Consider the following 15,647-nt stretch of genomic DNA (forward strand, 5'->3'; position numbering starts at 1 on the left):
TCCATAACGCACTCCTCATTGCACTCCTTCTCGGCAATCCAATGTGCGCCGCACCTATCTCAAGGGGCGCCGCACTAATTGATGACACATTACCACACCTCCCTCAAAACACTAGGTGCACCGCACCCTCTTTAGAGATGTGTCGCACCTACCGGACGAACCAACAACCTTCATTTGTTTTTCATTCAAAACGAAAGCCAATCAAAACCAAACAATCGCAAACCATATGAATAACTTTTGTACCTCAAAATTCATCATTTTAAGACCACAATGATGCAATGAAATCATTGATTAACCCCTACTTGATTTGCATCACATTAACAAACGTTTTAGGTTACCGAATCGATCAAAACACATGTTTTTAACATCAATTTATCCTCTAATGACCTAGACTAGGTGTGAACCCAATATTGGGCATATTTGAACATTAAAATGACATTAACAATGATTTCATACCTGCAGAAAATCTCTAGATACTAAATGATTGCAATAACAATCACTGATTGACCCGAAATTGTCAAATCTAACCACAAAACGATTGCATTCAACCATTACTCAATACGTCCAGGTATGAACGAATTATAAAGGTGATAATGAGTGATAATAAGCAAGGATTACCATCTATACCTTGGAGGATGATTAACAGATCGAATACGTGCATCGATTGATCATAAATCCACCCGAAATCGCAAGAAATACACTAGGATTTCTCAAGAAAAAGAGGGGCAGCTCTAGGGTTCAAATGATAAGAGTGAAATATGATTTTGGGGCTAATGATCCGATTAGTAACCTTAATCCCGTTTTTTAGTTTTCACATATGTCAAAACTAGTCCATAGACTTCCTTATAGCTCATATTAGGCAAAAATCATCTATTGGGAATATTTACAACACAATAAATGCTTCAAGCACCTCTAAGGCATTTAAAAGACACCTTAAACACATATCTAAGGTGCATTGTATTTTTTTTTTATTAATATAAACTATTCTTTTTTCTTTTCTTTTTTTTTTTAATTTTATAAAATTTTAGTTATTATAATATTTTTAATTAATACGAGTATAATTTTTAATTTACTAATGTAATGTTTTTTTATTTATCTTAACCATAAACAGTAAAAGATAAAGTTATAAAAGGGTCAGTTTGTCAGGTTAAAAAGTGTTTATCCGAACCAATTGTGAGAAGGACTCCCCTTTTTCCACATCATAACGAACCACCATCCGATTCTCCGGCGACCCCTTTTCCGGCCATGTCAGCCACCACCGAAACATCCGTCACAACCCACCCAGATGTCACTGTAACTCCGGTGACAAGTGAGTCAATTTGGCAAGAAATTGACCTCTCTGAAAGGTTCTAACTTTTAATTCCCAAATTTTATATTATTTCTTAAATTTATATATTCATTTTATAATCTTTATTTTCTGTTATTTAAGATTAAATTGCACTTAAATTTACAATCTTTAGTTAGTAATTATAACTTTTTCTACATAACACATGTTGACTTTTTGAGGTAGTATTGATTATATTTTGTTTCAAAATTTTTTGGGGTTAAATAGGCTGATTATCTCGTAAGCGGTTTTTTTAAGCGTCGATAAGATTATAAGGTTTTGAATTAAGGGTATTTATTCAAGAATGTATTGAACTTTTTGCTTGCTACTATTTTATGTATGTGACCTTATATGTATGTGTAAAGCGGTAAGGTGATGCATATTATGTTAATGTAGGAGATGGCGTGCCAGTGTATGTGCCACATAGTTAAATAAACCGGTGATTGGATGAAAGGGTCATAGGATAGATATAATATCGACGGTATGGAAGTTTAACGGGTGTTTGTTTTAGCTTGTTTACGAAAGGCAGAACGATTTCATAGGTGGTCTAGTGGTTGGAAAAGTGAACGTCTCATATGAGGCCAGAGCTTAACTTCCCTAGGTATCTTGGGATGGCCTGGAAATAGTCTAGGAAAGGGTCACGGGAATACCGGATAGGCCTCGTTCATTAGAACTAAATTCTCGACTCTCCGTGGGTAGTCTGAATAGTGATCCCTCTCCGTTTACGTAAAATGGTAGAAAGTGTAAAGCACAATACATTTTGTATGCTAAGCCAAGCACCCCTTAATTATTTGTAGTATAGGAGATCTTACATTTCGAAAAGATTAAACTTTGTATTACACAAAAGAACATCCTTTTAACATTATACTTTATTTAATGTGTGAGTTTCGGGAATGCAAAATTTTAAACTCTTTTACAATGAATGTGCAGCTATCTTGTTTCTTCTATGTTTGAAGAAGCATCATCAACCGCTTCACGTGTTCTGAAACGTTTACGTGATGAACAAGGAATTATACCAGATATTGAACTCAATGACATGTTGGAGTCGGCTGGGATGGTGTTTGTGCAGTCCTTAAAGGAACTTGGGAGGTATTCACTAATTTCATTGTTGTACAGCTTCTTACTAGCTCGATGTTGGGATTATACCTGTTGCTACTTAGTTATTGATGGCTGGGTTTGGTGATGGGTCAACCTAAGTAACTTTTGGGTATATGTCAGGATGGGTTGGGTGGGGTTGAACCTTAACGGTTTTTTGACCATTTATTTATTATTATTTATTAGGTATGATTACAAAAGCAAAATTAGTACAACAAAGTTCTCCATTTTTGAATAAAGATTAAAGACCATTTAGGAGCTTGGCTTCTTATTTGACCGTCTAGATTGACTATATGAGTCGTTTAATTTAGTCGACTTATTTGAGCCATTCTCTTTGTGGGTTAATTTTTTCAATTTACCCAATTCTTATGATCATGGAGATTGCAGATGCAGTCATCAATGTCTTTCTTTCACACGAGTTAATGGCCATTTAGAATGACTGTTTTTTTGTTTCTCTAGATGTTAAGCTGCAATATGTTGGATGTATAAAGTATTTCTAAGTGGCAGTATTTGAATTTGAAGTTATGGACAAGGATGAAGCTGAATATAAACTAGGCAACTGAAATAGTTTATTAAGGAAAGAAAAACAGTATGGGTAGAGAGTGAGATGCAAGATTGACCTCTTTATACAATGATTCATTGCACGATTTTTACCTACGATCGTTATTCTCTCCCATCACACACGTTCATAAATGTTTCATAATACTGAAATGATCCCCTCTCATGTTGGCTACTTTTAACTACCAGGTATGAAATAGTAGTGCACTTGTGCTAACACACGGCACACCTATCATAAAGTAAATTTAAGATATCTGATATATAGATATAAGTGTATGACAGGTAAAATAAATAAAAATTACACTAGTATATAACAGCTTTTGGATGATGTTTGATCATTGATAAAATGATATTTTTCTAAAGACTGTATATACATCTAACTTGTTTGAAAATTGAAACACTCACAGCTAAAACATTGATATGTGATAATATTCACGATATTAAAATAGAAGTGTCAAGGGAAAAAAGCTTATATATCGCCATTACAAATGACACATATGCTCTGTATATTTATCTTGTAACATCCACAAAACTAAAAATAAAAAAGTTAACATTATGCTTTTTCAAATAACTATATATGTTAAAATAATAAAAAAATTCATGTGTAATATATAAGTGAAATAACATAGCTGAAAATAATAGAGTTGATATCTAGTTAGTGGGATGTTTGGCAAAAAAGCTCCAAGCTGGGCATTGGAGCCGGTATATGTTTTTTTTTCCAGCTCTCCTTAGAGAAGCTTTCATTTTAAAGACTATTAAGGGATTTTAGGAACTTTTTGGGCCTGGGGAGTTTTTTCACAATATCATTCAAAGCAATGCTATTTTTTAAAAGGGCATTGTTTTTAAAAGGTTGGGGCTTTAAGCTCCTAAAAGCCCCTCAAAATCTTCTTACCAAACATGCTCATTATATAAAGAAAACATAACTTTTCAGATCTAAAGATATAAAAACTCAAATGCCGTGCACCATTAACATAATATAACTACTTTTTTCTCAGTAAAAAGCAACAACAGTTATTATAAATTATATTTAATAATATGAATAATCTAGAATTCCGAGCCATAATATGAATCTAATAAGCTTGGGTCGAATTCCCAAAGCCATGTCAGTTAAAGTCAAAGATCAAGAAAAAGTTGAATTCTTAGAAGTGGCTGAAAAGTCAGTTAGTAGTTGTCCACTTGTTTATGGTATATTGGCCTATACACGTTGAAGTTGTTAAGCCGGTTTAACAAGTATTGGATGTGTAAATAGTCACACTGTCACAGTCCTGTACATATATCTGGAATTTGTGATATAAAGAACTTACTTTATGCTGGCATGTTGTTCTTGTGATTGGTCACACCTGTCTTTGAATCTTTTGTTTTTATCCCATAGATAATCAACCTTAAAATGATGAACTAATCTGGGTTTCTCTTATGCTTATTGATTATATATGAAGTCAACTCATAATAATCTTATTTCATTAGTCTAAATCCACAAGTACTAATCAACATTTAATGAATACTTTTTGTTTTCTAGAACATCAGTGATAATGACAGAGTTGACACAGCTTTATGGTTCACTCACTTCCATTCCAGTCCAAGTTTTTCTTGCCGGGTATTTCTCAATCTTTGCATGATAGTAACATAGATGAATATATGCATTACAGATGTTGTCCATCATAAACATCACAGAAGACGTCTAGGTTGTATGCTGTTATACAGTACCAAGTACCTGACGTACTTGTGATGTTAATGATGCTAGTTGTGATGAGTAGTGATTTCCATCAGTGTATGCATAATACTTGTTACTTAGAGCTTCTATGTGCATGCTTTTGAAAGATGCCGACTTCTATACGGAGGAGTTTGGAATTGCATTTTGAAAGTTATTATGTGATATTGAATAGTAAGAAGTAAACAATTGGCCGTGACCTCGTGATAAACCGGGCTTTAGAAATTAGTGTGAGGATGTGCTTCTGCTGTCTGAAGTTTTAGCTATTAGATGTTTAACTCTTTTGCAAATTATAATCATTTAAGAAAACTACCGAAAACTGACATGGTGTGACATAAGTAGAGACAGGTCACAGGCTGTGAAATTGAATAAAATTCTCTGAATAAGTTACTTTGCAATTGCTATGAAACACATCATCTAAAACTGATTATCAGAAATGGAATTTGTGAATGTAGACATTAGAAACTGATCATTGTGATTTATAGCTCTAATAGTTAGTTGTAAAAGTCAAATCCAAACACCCTGTTGAGTTTCAATCTATTTCAATCAGCGTGTATTCTAAGGAATATACTTGTTCAGGGCTTGTTTTCAGATACTAGAAAACCCCGGTGGTGCTCAAAAGATTCTTGAGGAATTTTTGAGCCAGTGGAGCTTTGTTGACGAGCAACATTATGCTCTTGCAAGTCTAGAAGCAAATACATCTTACACAAAAGATTCTAGTAGTAGATTCTTTCTAGACATTGATGCATACCTTCAAGTTGTTGAGGCTTATATAACACTTCTTATGGGGATTTTAAGAGGTACTGATCTGGCCATCTCATGGGTTGAGAAAGCTGCATTGCCTGAGGACAAACGGCAGGTATGGTAAAATAGCATTCTTACAAAATTTTAAGTGTTACATCAATTCGCTTTCTTGCACTAGTGTGTCTTATATGATTACGTAAGCTATATGAATGATTTTTATTTATTTTTTTATATAAAATTATTTAAGAGTTTTATGCATCAAAAATACACCCCGACTTACATAAATTCCGTTTGACCCATTCTTCCTTAGCTTTTTTTTTTATTTGACCCATTCGGAGTAAAACACTACCTGATTTACACCATTTATAAGTAAATGAGTTGTAATTGCCAATTATAGTCAATTGTAACGTTAATCCAGATTCTTTCCATACTGCTCCTATCCCGTATAATCTTCTTGTTTCTCACCAGCGGCAAAAGAAATGTCATTAGCAAGGAAATAAACCGTTTCAGTCCACGAATGCACAACTTGTATTATAATTAACTAGGCAGAAAGTAAATAACAAGAACAATAACAAGTTCAAATGCAAGGAATCTAGGCAACTCTAATCATATGTATCATTGATTAAACGATGAATACATGGTCGATATTACAACTTGACTTACAAGAATACAAATGAACAAAGTAATTGCTAAGTCTAGACACACTAAAAACTTGAACAATTACAAGTAAAGTGACACACACTTTTTATGGTGACAAACACACAATGTGTTGCGGCTGTGTTGCTTTATAGAGGGAAATTAGGGCAACACAGCCTTCCTTTGATAGTGACTTGATGGTGGTTGTCGACGTTCCATTGGCCCGAAGTACTTGCATGCAGGAGCCTTTGTCTTCTTTACCAAATCGGGTATGTAAGAGAAAACCCTTGTTTTGGTCCCAACTGTACCTTTACCATACAAGGCAAATTACAGTTGGATAAACCACCATGTGACTTTTGTCTTCATCTGGTTTGAAATCTTCCCGCCTTGACCAACAAATTGGGCAGCATACAACCCATACAACCCGCTGATGACTCGCTGACGACACACGTGAGCGACCAAGTCTGGTCAGCGAATCCAAGACCCAACAAACCGTACACACACACACACAAGAACCAGAAAATTACATAAAGGAAGGACATTAGAGATTTAACGTGGTATCTCACACTAAACTATGTGAACTAATCCATGGGGGCCAAACAAGTTTTATATTGATATTCACAAAAGGATACATGTACAAGAGATGATTATATAGGCTACATAATTAGGGTTGCTAAACTTGCTTAACCTAAACAAATCAGGCCCTGGAAACAGCAGCCTTTTAGTGGCCTTAGACAACAATACGCCAACATAGCGACATTAGAAATACTTTTCTTGATGGTTCTGAGTTTTCAGTCATATAGAGTTCTGCTCTACTATTATATATCAAATATAAAAGTAAGATTATCTAGATGTTCAAATGGCACGATGAGATTATCTATTTTAGATGGGCATTGGCTGATTGGTTTGGGTTAAATTTTCCTAGAGGTGGCAAAATGGGTGGGTTCGGCTGGTTGGGTGATGGGTTGTAACAGATTCTGGTCAAAATGACCTGTCATATGGGAAGGCATGCTGGGTTGACCCGAACTTGTTATCCAAAATCATAATTTTTTAATATGTATATTGTAATAACGTAATGTGTCAAATATGATTACAAAGAGTCGAAAAGATTATATTGCTTATATATGATGATTTAGGAGGTTTTGTGCAGTAAAATTAAAGTCTAGGTATGACCATCTACCTGTTTGGATCGTTTCCTCTAAGATTTTTTTTTATATACAATGATCTGTTTGACCGGTTTCTTTTCAAGTCAACTTATTTATAAGTAAATTGGTCAAATTGGCACCTCCACTTTTTATGATGGACTCCGTTATTGACCAGTTCTGCTTGTTTCAACTTTAGGAATTTTTACGGCGTTTACACTCCATGTACTCTTCCAAGGATACGGGATCTCAAGCATCATCTTCACTAACAGATGAGAATAGTTCTGGGAAACAAGCTGGGAAACAACGTGATGAGAATGATGCAGCAAAACAAGCTATTTTGAGATATTCTGCGCAACATGTTTCTACATTTTGGTTGTTCCGAAATGTTAATTTAAAGTTTGGCAGTGTTCGATTTGCGGTTTCAAATGGAAGTATCTTGTTGACAATGTCAGTGCTTCTCATTTATTATTTTTTGCGGAGGAAGAAGTATACAATAACAGGGTAAAAATATTTGTTTTCTCAACTACTCTCTATCAAGTAACTAGCTAGAAACAATTGCTTGTGCAGTTGTGCTTATATTTAGAACAACATACACCAATAAAACCCAACAATTTAGGACATTGTAAGCATTTGAACACATGTTGGGCTTCTAATTTGTCTAACCTTTTAAACCCTTTTAAACGATTTCATAATCATTAATCTCGACTCATTCTCATATTAATTCTTGGTGACTAAACTCAAAGTAAGATATCAAATGTCAATTGACATCAAGTCATTGGTTACCCTTATAAAGTGTCATGATATTTGATCAAAGTATATTTGTTGCTACAGAATTCTCAATGCCAAGGCTTTGTTTGTGAAGAAAACCATCATAGACTTGTGGCAGCTTGCATTCTCGTATCAAGTGAATCCATTAGCAGCTGTTGAGTCTCTTCCAAATCCTACTCGCATAAGCCATTAACAGCTCCTCTATCTTAAAGTTAGCCTGCTTCAGTTGGTTAAGGTTAGTCTAGCCGAGGTACTTATGATCCATCCTGAAGATGTTAATTACATAAGCATAGTGATCATGCTTATATAAAGTTACAAGACCACATATACAAAAAAATAGTTTTTCCAGCCATGGCAATAATTTAACCTCTTCATTATTTGATGTCGTTAGATATTAGGCACAACTTTGTAAATCTTGTAGGTTAGAGACTTATCTTCGATGACAATCCAGAATTTATATATAAATGGGTGAACTTGGGTTATGTTTTATCTCAAATTATTATGGTATGCGTATCAAAACATCGTGATTAAATGTGTTGGTTGTGGATAATGAAACATAAGATATTTTATATATACCATAGTTACATATAATATTTCATGTAATGCAACGTCTAAGTTTTCGGTTGTCAGCATGCCATATACAAATCCATATATACATGAATCGAAACACCCGGAAAAGACAATTATACTTTTTAATTTATTATAATAACTTGTGATAATGTTATAAGTTATAACATTCTTTTGAAATTTAAAAACATTTCCAAGTTATTATTAAAAAAAATCAAAATATATTTTAAAAAGTGTTGCAAAAAGTATTATCAACATTGAGACTAAATGTTACCTTAATTGAAGTATATGTATGTTACTTAATTGTATTGTTTTAACGATAATTAGTTAATTCATTTTTATTTAACTTTTTTGAATGTAACTTGTATATTGAATACTATTAGGGATAAATAGGTTAGTTTTGTGATTTTAAAATTTAACATTAAGACCAAAGCCCAAGTTAGACTTATATAAAAGTATAGATATAGATAGATAGGTAATAATTATAATAGTTAAAAAGAAATCAGGCCAAAGTCATTTGAAGTTTATCTAACTACATCCACATCTCGGAGATTACTGTATATAAAACTTTTGTTTATTACGAGTATTGAAATACTATATTATATATATGAAATATGATTTATTTGTGGCATTTTCATTGTTATCACAATTTTAAGTAAAAATTTATTGGGGCACTTTTGAATCGTATATAACTCAGTTTTGGGGCTCTAAGACCATACGGAACCAAGAACCGACTTTTGAGAAAAATGTAATGAAGAACTTCACAACACGTTGCTCGTTTTTGGTCTGATATGGTTTTCCTTTTGTCCGTTAGGATTGGACCATGTTTTGCAGTCTGCACACCCCTACTTGTGTTGTGCCTTTGTACTCAAAATTACGTGCCCTGAATGATAAGGCCCAAATTTGTGAAGCTTGGTTCTGTGGGATAATTTGTTTAAACTAGTACCCAACAATCACGTACATTATTTCAATGTAGCTAGTTTTTGTTTCCTTACACATAACCATGATCATTATTAGTATAAATTTGTACCACTTTTATTTGAACTTCAAGGTCTATACTGTCTGTTTACACTTTAGTAATTGTAATAGTTTTGTTTTCCGTAAGGATTTGGCTTCACTTTCAGATGCTTGGAGTTACATCCCTTGGAAGTTAGAACTCATACTAATAAAACGTATCATTAGATCACACAATGTGTAGCGAAAAAATGTTTAAGTCGAAGTTTGGAAGATTACACAATCAAGCTACAGACATCTTCCTTGAGATGTCATGTAGAATTTGTTACAAAAGTTACAAAGCTAAATATTTAAATGAGAATAACAACTTCTAGTTTAAGAGGTTGCGAGAACATCAACAATTAAGTTGAAATATCTACATGACTCCATTAAGCTTTTTGTTGAAATTTTTAAATACATGATTCACAAAAATCCACATCAGCCTATAAATTTCAGGATTCTGAGATATTGTCTATGATATTGCATGACTAGTCCACCCTCTACCACCCCTTTTATCCGAGCCTGGAATGGCACCCTAACAGTTATCAGTAATCTGATTTTTTTTATGTTCAGTAATGTCAGTTTAAGAAAATCCTGGTTTCAGTTTTCTTGATTGCCTATAAATTATTCACCAGATTACATCTAGATTCAACAACATGTCTCTACTCTCCTATGATCTTGTCAAAATTAATTTTTATGGACTGAAGAGCAACAGAGACACACTATATGTAAAGGAGCCAAAAGAATGTTAATTTGTAATTAAATAAAAACTATATGCTAGAATTTTCAATTTTTTACACCTTTTTTAACTACAAAAAGTTGAAAACAGACAAATGTACCTAGTGTAACTTCACCCCTCATGCTTTGTCTTTATGATCCAAATCCCACTAAAACCTTCTCAAAACTATGACAACATCATTGCACAAACTCCATCCCAAACCCTTGGAGAGGTCACTCCTTCAAAGATAGCCTTTCTATCTGGACCTCAAAACTCCATGCAAGATTCCCCTTTAGATTCATTGAACATTGCTATCTTAAAGCATGGAGTCACCACCTACATCGGTGATGGATGAGCAACTGTGTTACTTGTTTGATATTGAGGTCACTAGTCTTCATTCTTTATGTCATTTTCATTCTTTTCTTTTACATCCTCTATCCTATCAACTACTTCTTTAATGTCCCACCTCTTTTCTACATTCGGTTCGCAACAACTCAACCCTATTGTCAACAACTTTAGCATTTCCCCTTCATTATGTTTGTTGAACTCTCCTATCTCTTTATCAAACATGTCAACTGTCATCTCCTCCTTAAACATAGAATCAACAAAGTTTGTTAGCTCCACATCTCCGCCTTTGCTTTGGCTGAAAGTGTTTGCAGGAAACTTGCCAGTCATGATCTCTAGAATCAGCACCCCTAAACTCCATACATCTGTTTTCTTTGTGATTCGACCATGGTTCTTGTACTCGGGTGATTTGAAGGCGATCATGACATCTCGTGCATGTTCTTGATTGGTTATAGGAATCAAACCATAGTCTGTGAGGAGTGATTCAAATTCTCGATTTAGTAAAACATTTGATGATTTGAGGTGACCATGAGGTGCAATTAGACTGGGCAGCTCATGGTATAGATGAAGAAGCCCTCTTGCTACTCCTTTAACAATCTTTAATCGAGTAGGCCAATCTAGGCTTCGTTTTACTTGCGACCGACTTCCTGAGACAATTTCTATCACGGTTAGAATGTAAAATGCTTTGTATATTGTTATAATCAATACTGGCAGTTTAGACCCATGCTTTGTAAAATGCTTAATCTCGGAGGTGTCTAATATATACTTCAATCAACTAGGGACGGGTCATGGGTCGAATGAGTCTCTTCGAATCATTCCAGGGATTAGATGCTTCTAAATTGTGTCATTGAAAGATTTAGATTAGGATTGTATCAATTTTTTTTTCCAATTTATCATTAACACATTAGTTACAAGAACATGAATTAAGAATGAACCAAAAAGGGGTTTGCTAGCTACTTTACCGTGAAGATGAACAGCCAAACTGATGTTTTCGACATAGTGTGCAACAAGTAGTTTCTCTTCTTTTCTATAGTAGAATGCGATAAGTGGTACGACATTTTGGTGATTCAACTTTCCTAATTTCATCATATGCTTGCAGAACTCATCTTGTGTTACGTTATTCATTTGACTGCATCTCTTCACAACGAGTATTTTCTGGCGGCTAATAGTGGTCTTATAGCAAGATCCAAACACCCCACCACCAAGAACCACCGCAGACGCCTTCAACAACTCTGCCAGGTCAAACCTTTCTGCGTCGTCTTTCAAGAAAGTTAGCTTCAGAGATGAATCAACTTTCTTGGTGTTGACTGTAGTTGCAGCACTGCCTACACCTTGCTCCATTTGATCATGGTTGGATGAAACTACGTTTCTATAGGGTGGTACCTCAATGGTTTCCTTTGAAGATGGTCCAAATTTTTGTAGGATAATGAAAGCTGTAGTGATTGCTGCCAGGGCTGCAACGACCACTAACGCTACCATGACGATGGTAGCAGTAGGGATCTTTGTCTTGCACTCCGCGAATGGTGGTCCACAAAGCTCGCCGTTACCTGTTGTCCAAAGTAAAGGTGTAAAGAATTGTGAAGTGATAAACCATATACTTATCATGGATTATCAACTAATGCAGCTTTTTGTATTGTGTCTAGATGTACAACTGTATACTATTGACTTGGCACCCTTCCTGTCCTAGCCAGAAAAAGGGAAAATTTGAGATTTCATTTCTTTACTTTCCAACTCGAAAAGTTAATATTGCTCTCTTTCTTTTCCTTTTCTTCTGAAACTCGAGTCAAGATTGTTTTCATTGCAGAAGATGGTAAAAAGAACAAAATAACTCACCAGAAAATTGGCTTTTAGGGAAACTCTGAAGTCGTTTTGGAATAGGACCATATAGGTTATTGTTTGCAAAGTTTATGATTGTTAGGTTATCTTTCATGAACACAGGAATTACGCCCTCAAATCGATTGTTTTCTAGCATCAAATCTCTGAGTCTTGGCAATCCAGTTAATGATGAAGGAATTTGACCTTCAAAATAGTTATTAGCCAAGTAAAGCTTCTTGAGCCTCCTCATCCCATCGAAAGCATCCGTTGGAATCTCTTTAGAAAACTTGTTGGATGTCAAGAAAATACTTCTTAATCTATGTAATTTTTTGAAAGAAGGAAATTCGCCTTCTAAACTATTGTTTTGAAAGCTTATTGTTAATAAAGATGGCAAATTCATCAAGATTTTCGTATCAATGAAACCACCAAGCCCTTTTCCTTCGAGTCGTATACCCCAAACGGTGTTATTGGCACAAAGAACGCCTTCCCAATTGGGTTTGTTACCATTACATGGGGTGGTTAATGGGTTCCAAGTGATTAATTTATCACCATTTTTAAGAGACTGTTTTAACTCGAGAAGGGTGTCATTGTCCGCGCTATTTGCATGCTGCATGATCAACATCAACAGGATAACATGAAGAAGGTGGTACACATTCAAATGGGCTCGAGCCACCGTCATGACAATGACGGAGGCTCTCCCTCCAGAAACTTAATAGGGAATTGACAACGATGGCTGGTGCAATTCGGCTTACAAATCTTGAAGATAAATTGGGGTTCTTGTGGGCATAAACAATGGACAAAGAGAGTTTAGGGAAAGATAAGATTTTAGAGAAAGGAAGAAAGAAAATGGCAGGAACAATGAAGAGGTACAATTTGCCATACAAGGATTTCCATCAGCTTTATATGGACTATCTCTTGTTTTTTAAAAATTAGTTTCTTAAATTCGAACTTTAATATTAAAATACATGTCTGCCATCTGTGTGTAGATACTAGATAGCCATAAGTCTCAAGTTTCAGATAGTATATGCCTATAGGGCATGATGATACATCGATTAATATATACGTATTTACGTATTAGGAGTATGTAATCTAATATCATTATACAAAATAAGGGTGGTTTATACGGATCCCATGCCACCTAGCATGAGAAGGTGTGAGGAAGATTAAGATATTTGGGTGGCGATTCCCTGCTAGTAACTCGTATTATGTATACGGTTTTACGCCATCTAATCATGTGGTGGTGATAAGTCTTTTCGCTATGATTAATAGACGATGATTTGAGATTTATTATTCAGAGAGATTTTGGTACTAGAGAGTTTTGATTGAAACTCTTATGTTTTTCCTTCCTAGCTTGTTTCACTATTTATAGTGATAAATGTGACCTTTAGTGACACGAAAAGGTGTCCTTTGGTGACTCGAAAGGTTGTCTCTTGGTAACCTGAAAGGGTGTCTTTTGGTAACTCGAAAGGTTTCCCTTGGTAACTCTAAAGGTTGTCCCTTGGTTACTCGAAAGGATGTCCCTTGGTAACTCGAAAGGTTGTCCTTTGGTAACCTGAAAGGTTGTCTTTTGGTATCGTATGTATACTATATAATCTTATGTATACTATCAAGTCCCCCAATTCATGTGTATAAAAAATATATATATTTTTTAGACATGTGAATTCTAAATTCAAACATTAGTTGATCAAGAGTGATATTTGATACTACTATCAATGAGTAACTCCAAAATTCTAAGAGTAACTTTTACTCGAAAGAATAGATATGTATTGTTTTCTTTATTGAGTAAAGAAAATTCTTGAATTGAACTATAGAACGAATCATGTTAGTACTTTTTTGGCATTCATATTGCCAGGTGTTTTCTCGCAAAATGTTTCTCATCTTCTTTAATGAGTGGTAGTTAATACACCATTCGTGTATAACTTACTTTTATGCGTATAACGACTTTTTCACAGCATTTTTCATTTTGTACACTATCTGTGTACAATTTGCTTTTTTTCGCGTCGATACATCTTTTGTGTATTCCACGATATTTTCTATTTATACACTATCCGTGTATAATATGTATATCTTTCGTGTGTTTTCACGATATTTCATCCCTCTAATGTCGGGATATTTGCATGCATTGTCGACATATTATAATAATTCCCATGGGATACTTTATTAAGTAATAACTTATATTGTGGATGTGAATCCCATACATATCAATAAGTAATTTCACCATCTTATTTATTTGGGCAATTATAGTAATACCCTAAGAGCGGTTACAAATGATGATTGTCTCTTAGATATGTTATTATCTTGTGCCTTGCAATTCAAGGATCACGAAGTAGTTTTTCGTCATTGGCATCTTTAGCTCGTATGATGTTGTGGGTTTGAGTAAACAAATCTTCTAAGGATGTCGGTGGTTGTGCAATGAGGTCTTTGAATAGTCTTCCATGACGTAAACCACTAATGAAAGCTCCACATACCATAGCATCTGATCTATCCACCATGTGCAATGTTTCCATGTTGAATCTAGTTACGTAGTCTTTTACCGACTCGTCTGGTCGTTGTCTTATACCAAGGATTTCTGTTTGAGTTTTTTGAAATCTTCGTTGTTGTAAAAAGTTTGCCCTGAATTTGTCTCTTAACTGGTGGAAGCCATTGATGCTTCCATGTGCGAGGTTATCATACCAATATCGGGTCGCTCCGCATAATGTGATGTGAAAAAATCTACACCACGCTGGCTCTGGTAGCTTGTACACATCCATTGTTCCCATGAAAACAGTTAGATGATTGTCGGGATCTGTTGTTCCATCGTATTGTCGCAGGTTAGTTGGAACCTTTAGACCGTCAGGCATGTTGTAGTCACGGATTCGTTTTGTAAAAGGTGAAGCTACCAAATCTCTAACATCTTTTTCTGGTTCCCTGTATACGAAAGGCTCGTGGTAGAAGTCTGCATTTGGTGTGAGCTTTTCTTTGGTGAGACTTTAGCCCCCATGACGGTATGAGTTCTTCCTCGGTCCGCGCTGTCACTTTCAACAAACAAGTTATCTTTAGCTTTTCCTAGATATATGTTGTCTGAACCAGAATTCCATGGTTCAACGACCAAAGGATTAACCTTAATGGGTAAAGGACGAGGGGAAATGTCTCTTAGCTTTTGAGCAAGTTCAGAGTACAGAGAGTGAATTTGGTCAAGGTTTCTAACTAATGACTGTATTACAAGTTCGTTCGAGCCCAATCGAGAGGCTA

The 15,647-nt window shown here is 34.9% G+C and overlaps 2 protein-coding genes across 5 annotated transcripts; one reads left to right on the plus strand and one right to left on the minus strand.

Moving 5' to 3' along the window:
* The first annotated feature begins 1,130 nt into the window (after positions 1 to 1,130).
* On the plus strand, positions 1,131 to 12,363 carry LOC122600459 (protein APEM9). Of its 4 annotated transcripts, none has more exons than XR_006324055.1 (7): positions 1,131 to 1,346; positions 2,255 to 2,413; positions 4,494 to 4,571; positions 5,265 to 5,544; positions 7,407 to 7,711; positions 8,042 to 8,228; positions 11,701 to 12,363. XR_006324055.1 is itself a non-coding variant. In XM_043773173.1 (7 exons), exons 1-6 carry the CDS (start codon positions 1,246 to 1,248, stop codon positions 8,169 to 8,171), a joined length of 1,053 nt encoding a protein of 350 aa, XP_043629108.1. In that variant the 5' UTR covers positions 1,131 to 1,245; the 3' UTR covers positions 8,172 to 8,213; positions 9,360 to 9,636. The 4 variants fall into 4 exon arrangements, 2 of the variants coding, with proteins under 2 accessions (XP_043629108.1, XP_043629107.1); XR_006324054.1 differs by lacking the exon at positions 11,701 to 12,363 and adding an exon at positions 9,360 to 9,637; XM_043773173.1 differs by lacking the exon at positions 11,701 to 12,363 and adding an exon at positions 9,360 to 9,636 and having other exon boundaries at positions 8,042 to 8,213.
* On the minus strand, positions 10,266 to 13,234 carry LOC122600458 (pollen receptor-like kinase 4). The gene is made up of 3 exons (XM_043773171.1): positions 12,435 to 13,234; positions 11,564 to 12,148; positions 10,266 to 11,248 (listed from the first exon to the last, which is right to left on the minus strand). The coding sequence occupies exons 1-3, from the start codon at positions 13,093 to 13,095 to the stop codon at positions 10,644 to 10,646; spliced, it is 1,851 nt and encodes a 616-aa protein (XP_043629106.1). The 5' UTR covers positions 13,096 to 13,234; the 3' UTR covers positions 10,266 to 10,643.
* Between the last annotated feature and the right edge of the window lie 2,413 nt (positions 13,235 to 15,647).

This window comes from Erigeron canadensis, chromosome 5, assembly GCF_010389155.1.
Source record: "Erigeron canadensis isolate Cc75 chromosome 5, C_canadensis_v1, whole genome shotgun sequence".
NCBI lineage: Eukaryota > Viridiplantae > Streptophyta > Magnoliopsida > Asterales > Asteraceae > Erigeron > Erigeron canadensis.

Excerpts from the sequence above, each read along its gene's own strand:
- LOC122600459 (XM_043773173.1), top strand. The coding sequence starts at position 1,246 with ATGTCAGCCACCACCGAAACATCCGTCACAACCCACCCAGATGTCACT. Across the intron at positions 2,414-4,493 it reads TCCTTAAAGGAACTTGGGAG|AACATCAGTGATAATGACAG; the intron begins GTATTCACTAAT and ends TTTGTTTTCTAG. Across the intron at positions 4,572-5,264 it reads GTCCAAGTTTTTCTTGCCGG|GGCTTGTTTTCAGATACTAG; the intron begins GTATTTCTCAAT and ends ATACTTGTTCAG.
- LOC122600458 (XM_043773171.1), bottom strand. The coding sequence starts at position 13,095 with ATGACGGTGGCTCGAGCCCATTTGAATGTGTACCACCTTCTTCATGTT. Across the intron at positions 12,149-12,434 it reads CCCTAAAAGCCAATTTTCTG|GTAACGGCGAGCTTTGTGGA; the intron begins GTGAGTTATTTT and ends TTTGGACAACAG. Across the intron at positions 11,249-11,563 it reads TTTGGCTGTTCATCTTCACG|GAAGTCGGTCGCAAGTAAAA; the intron begins GTAAAGTAGCTA and ends AAATTGTCTCAG.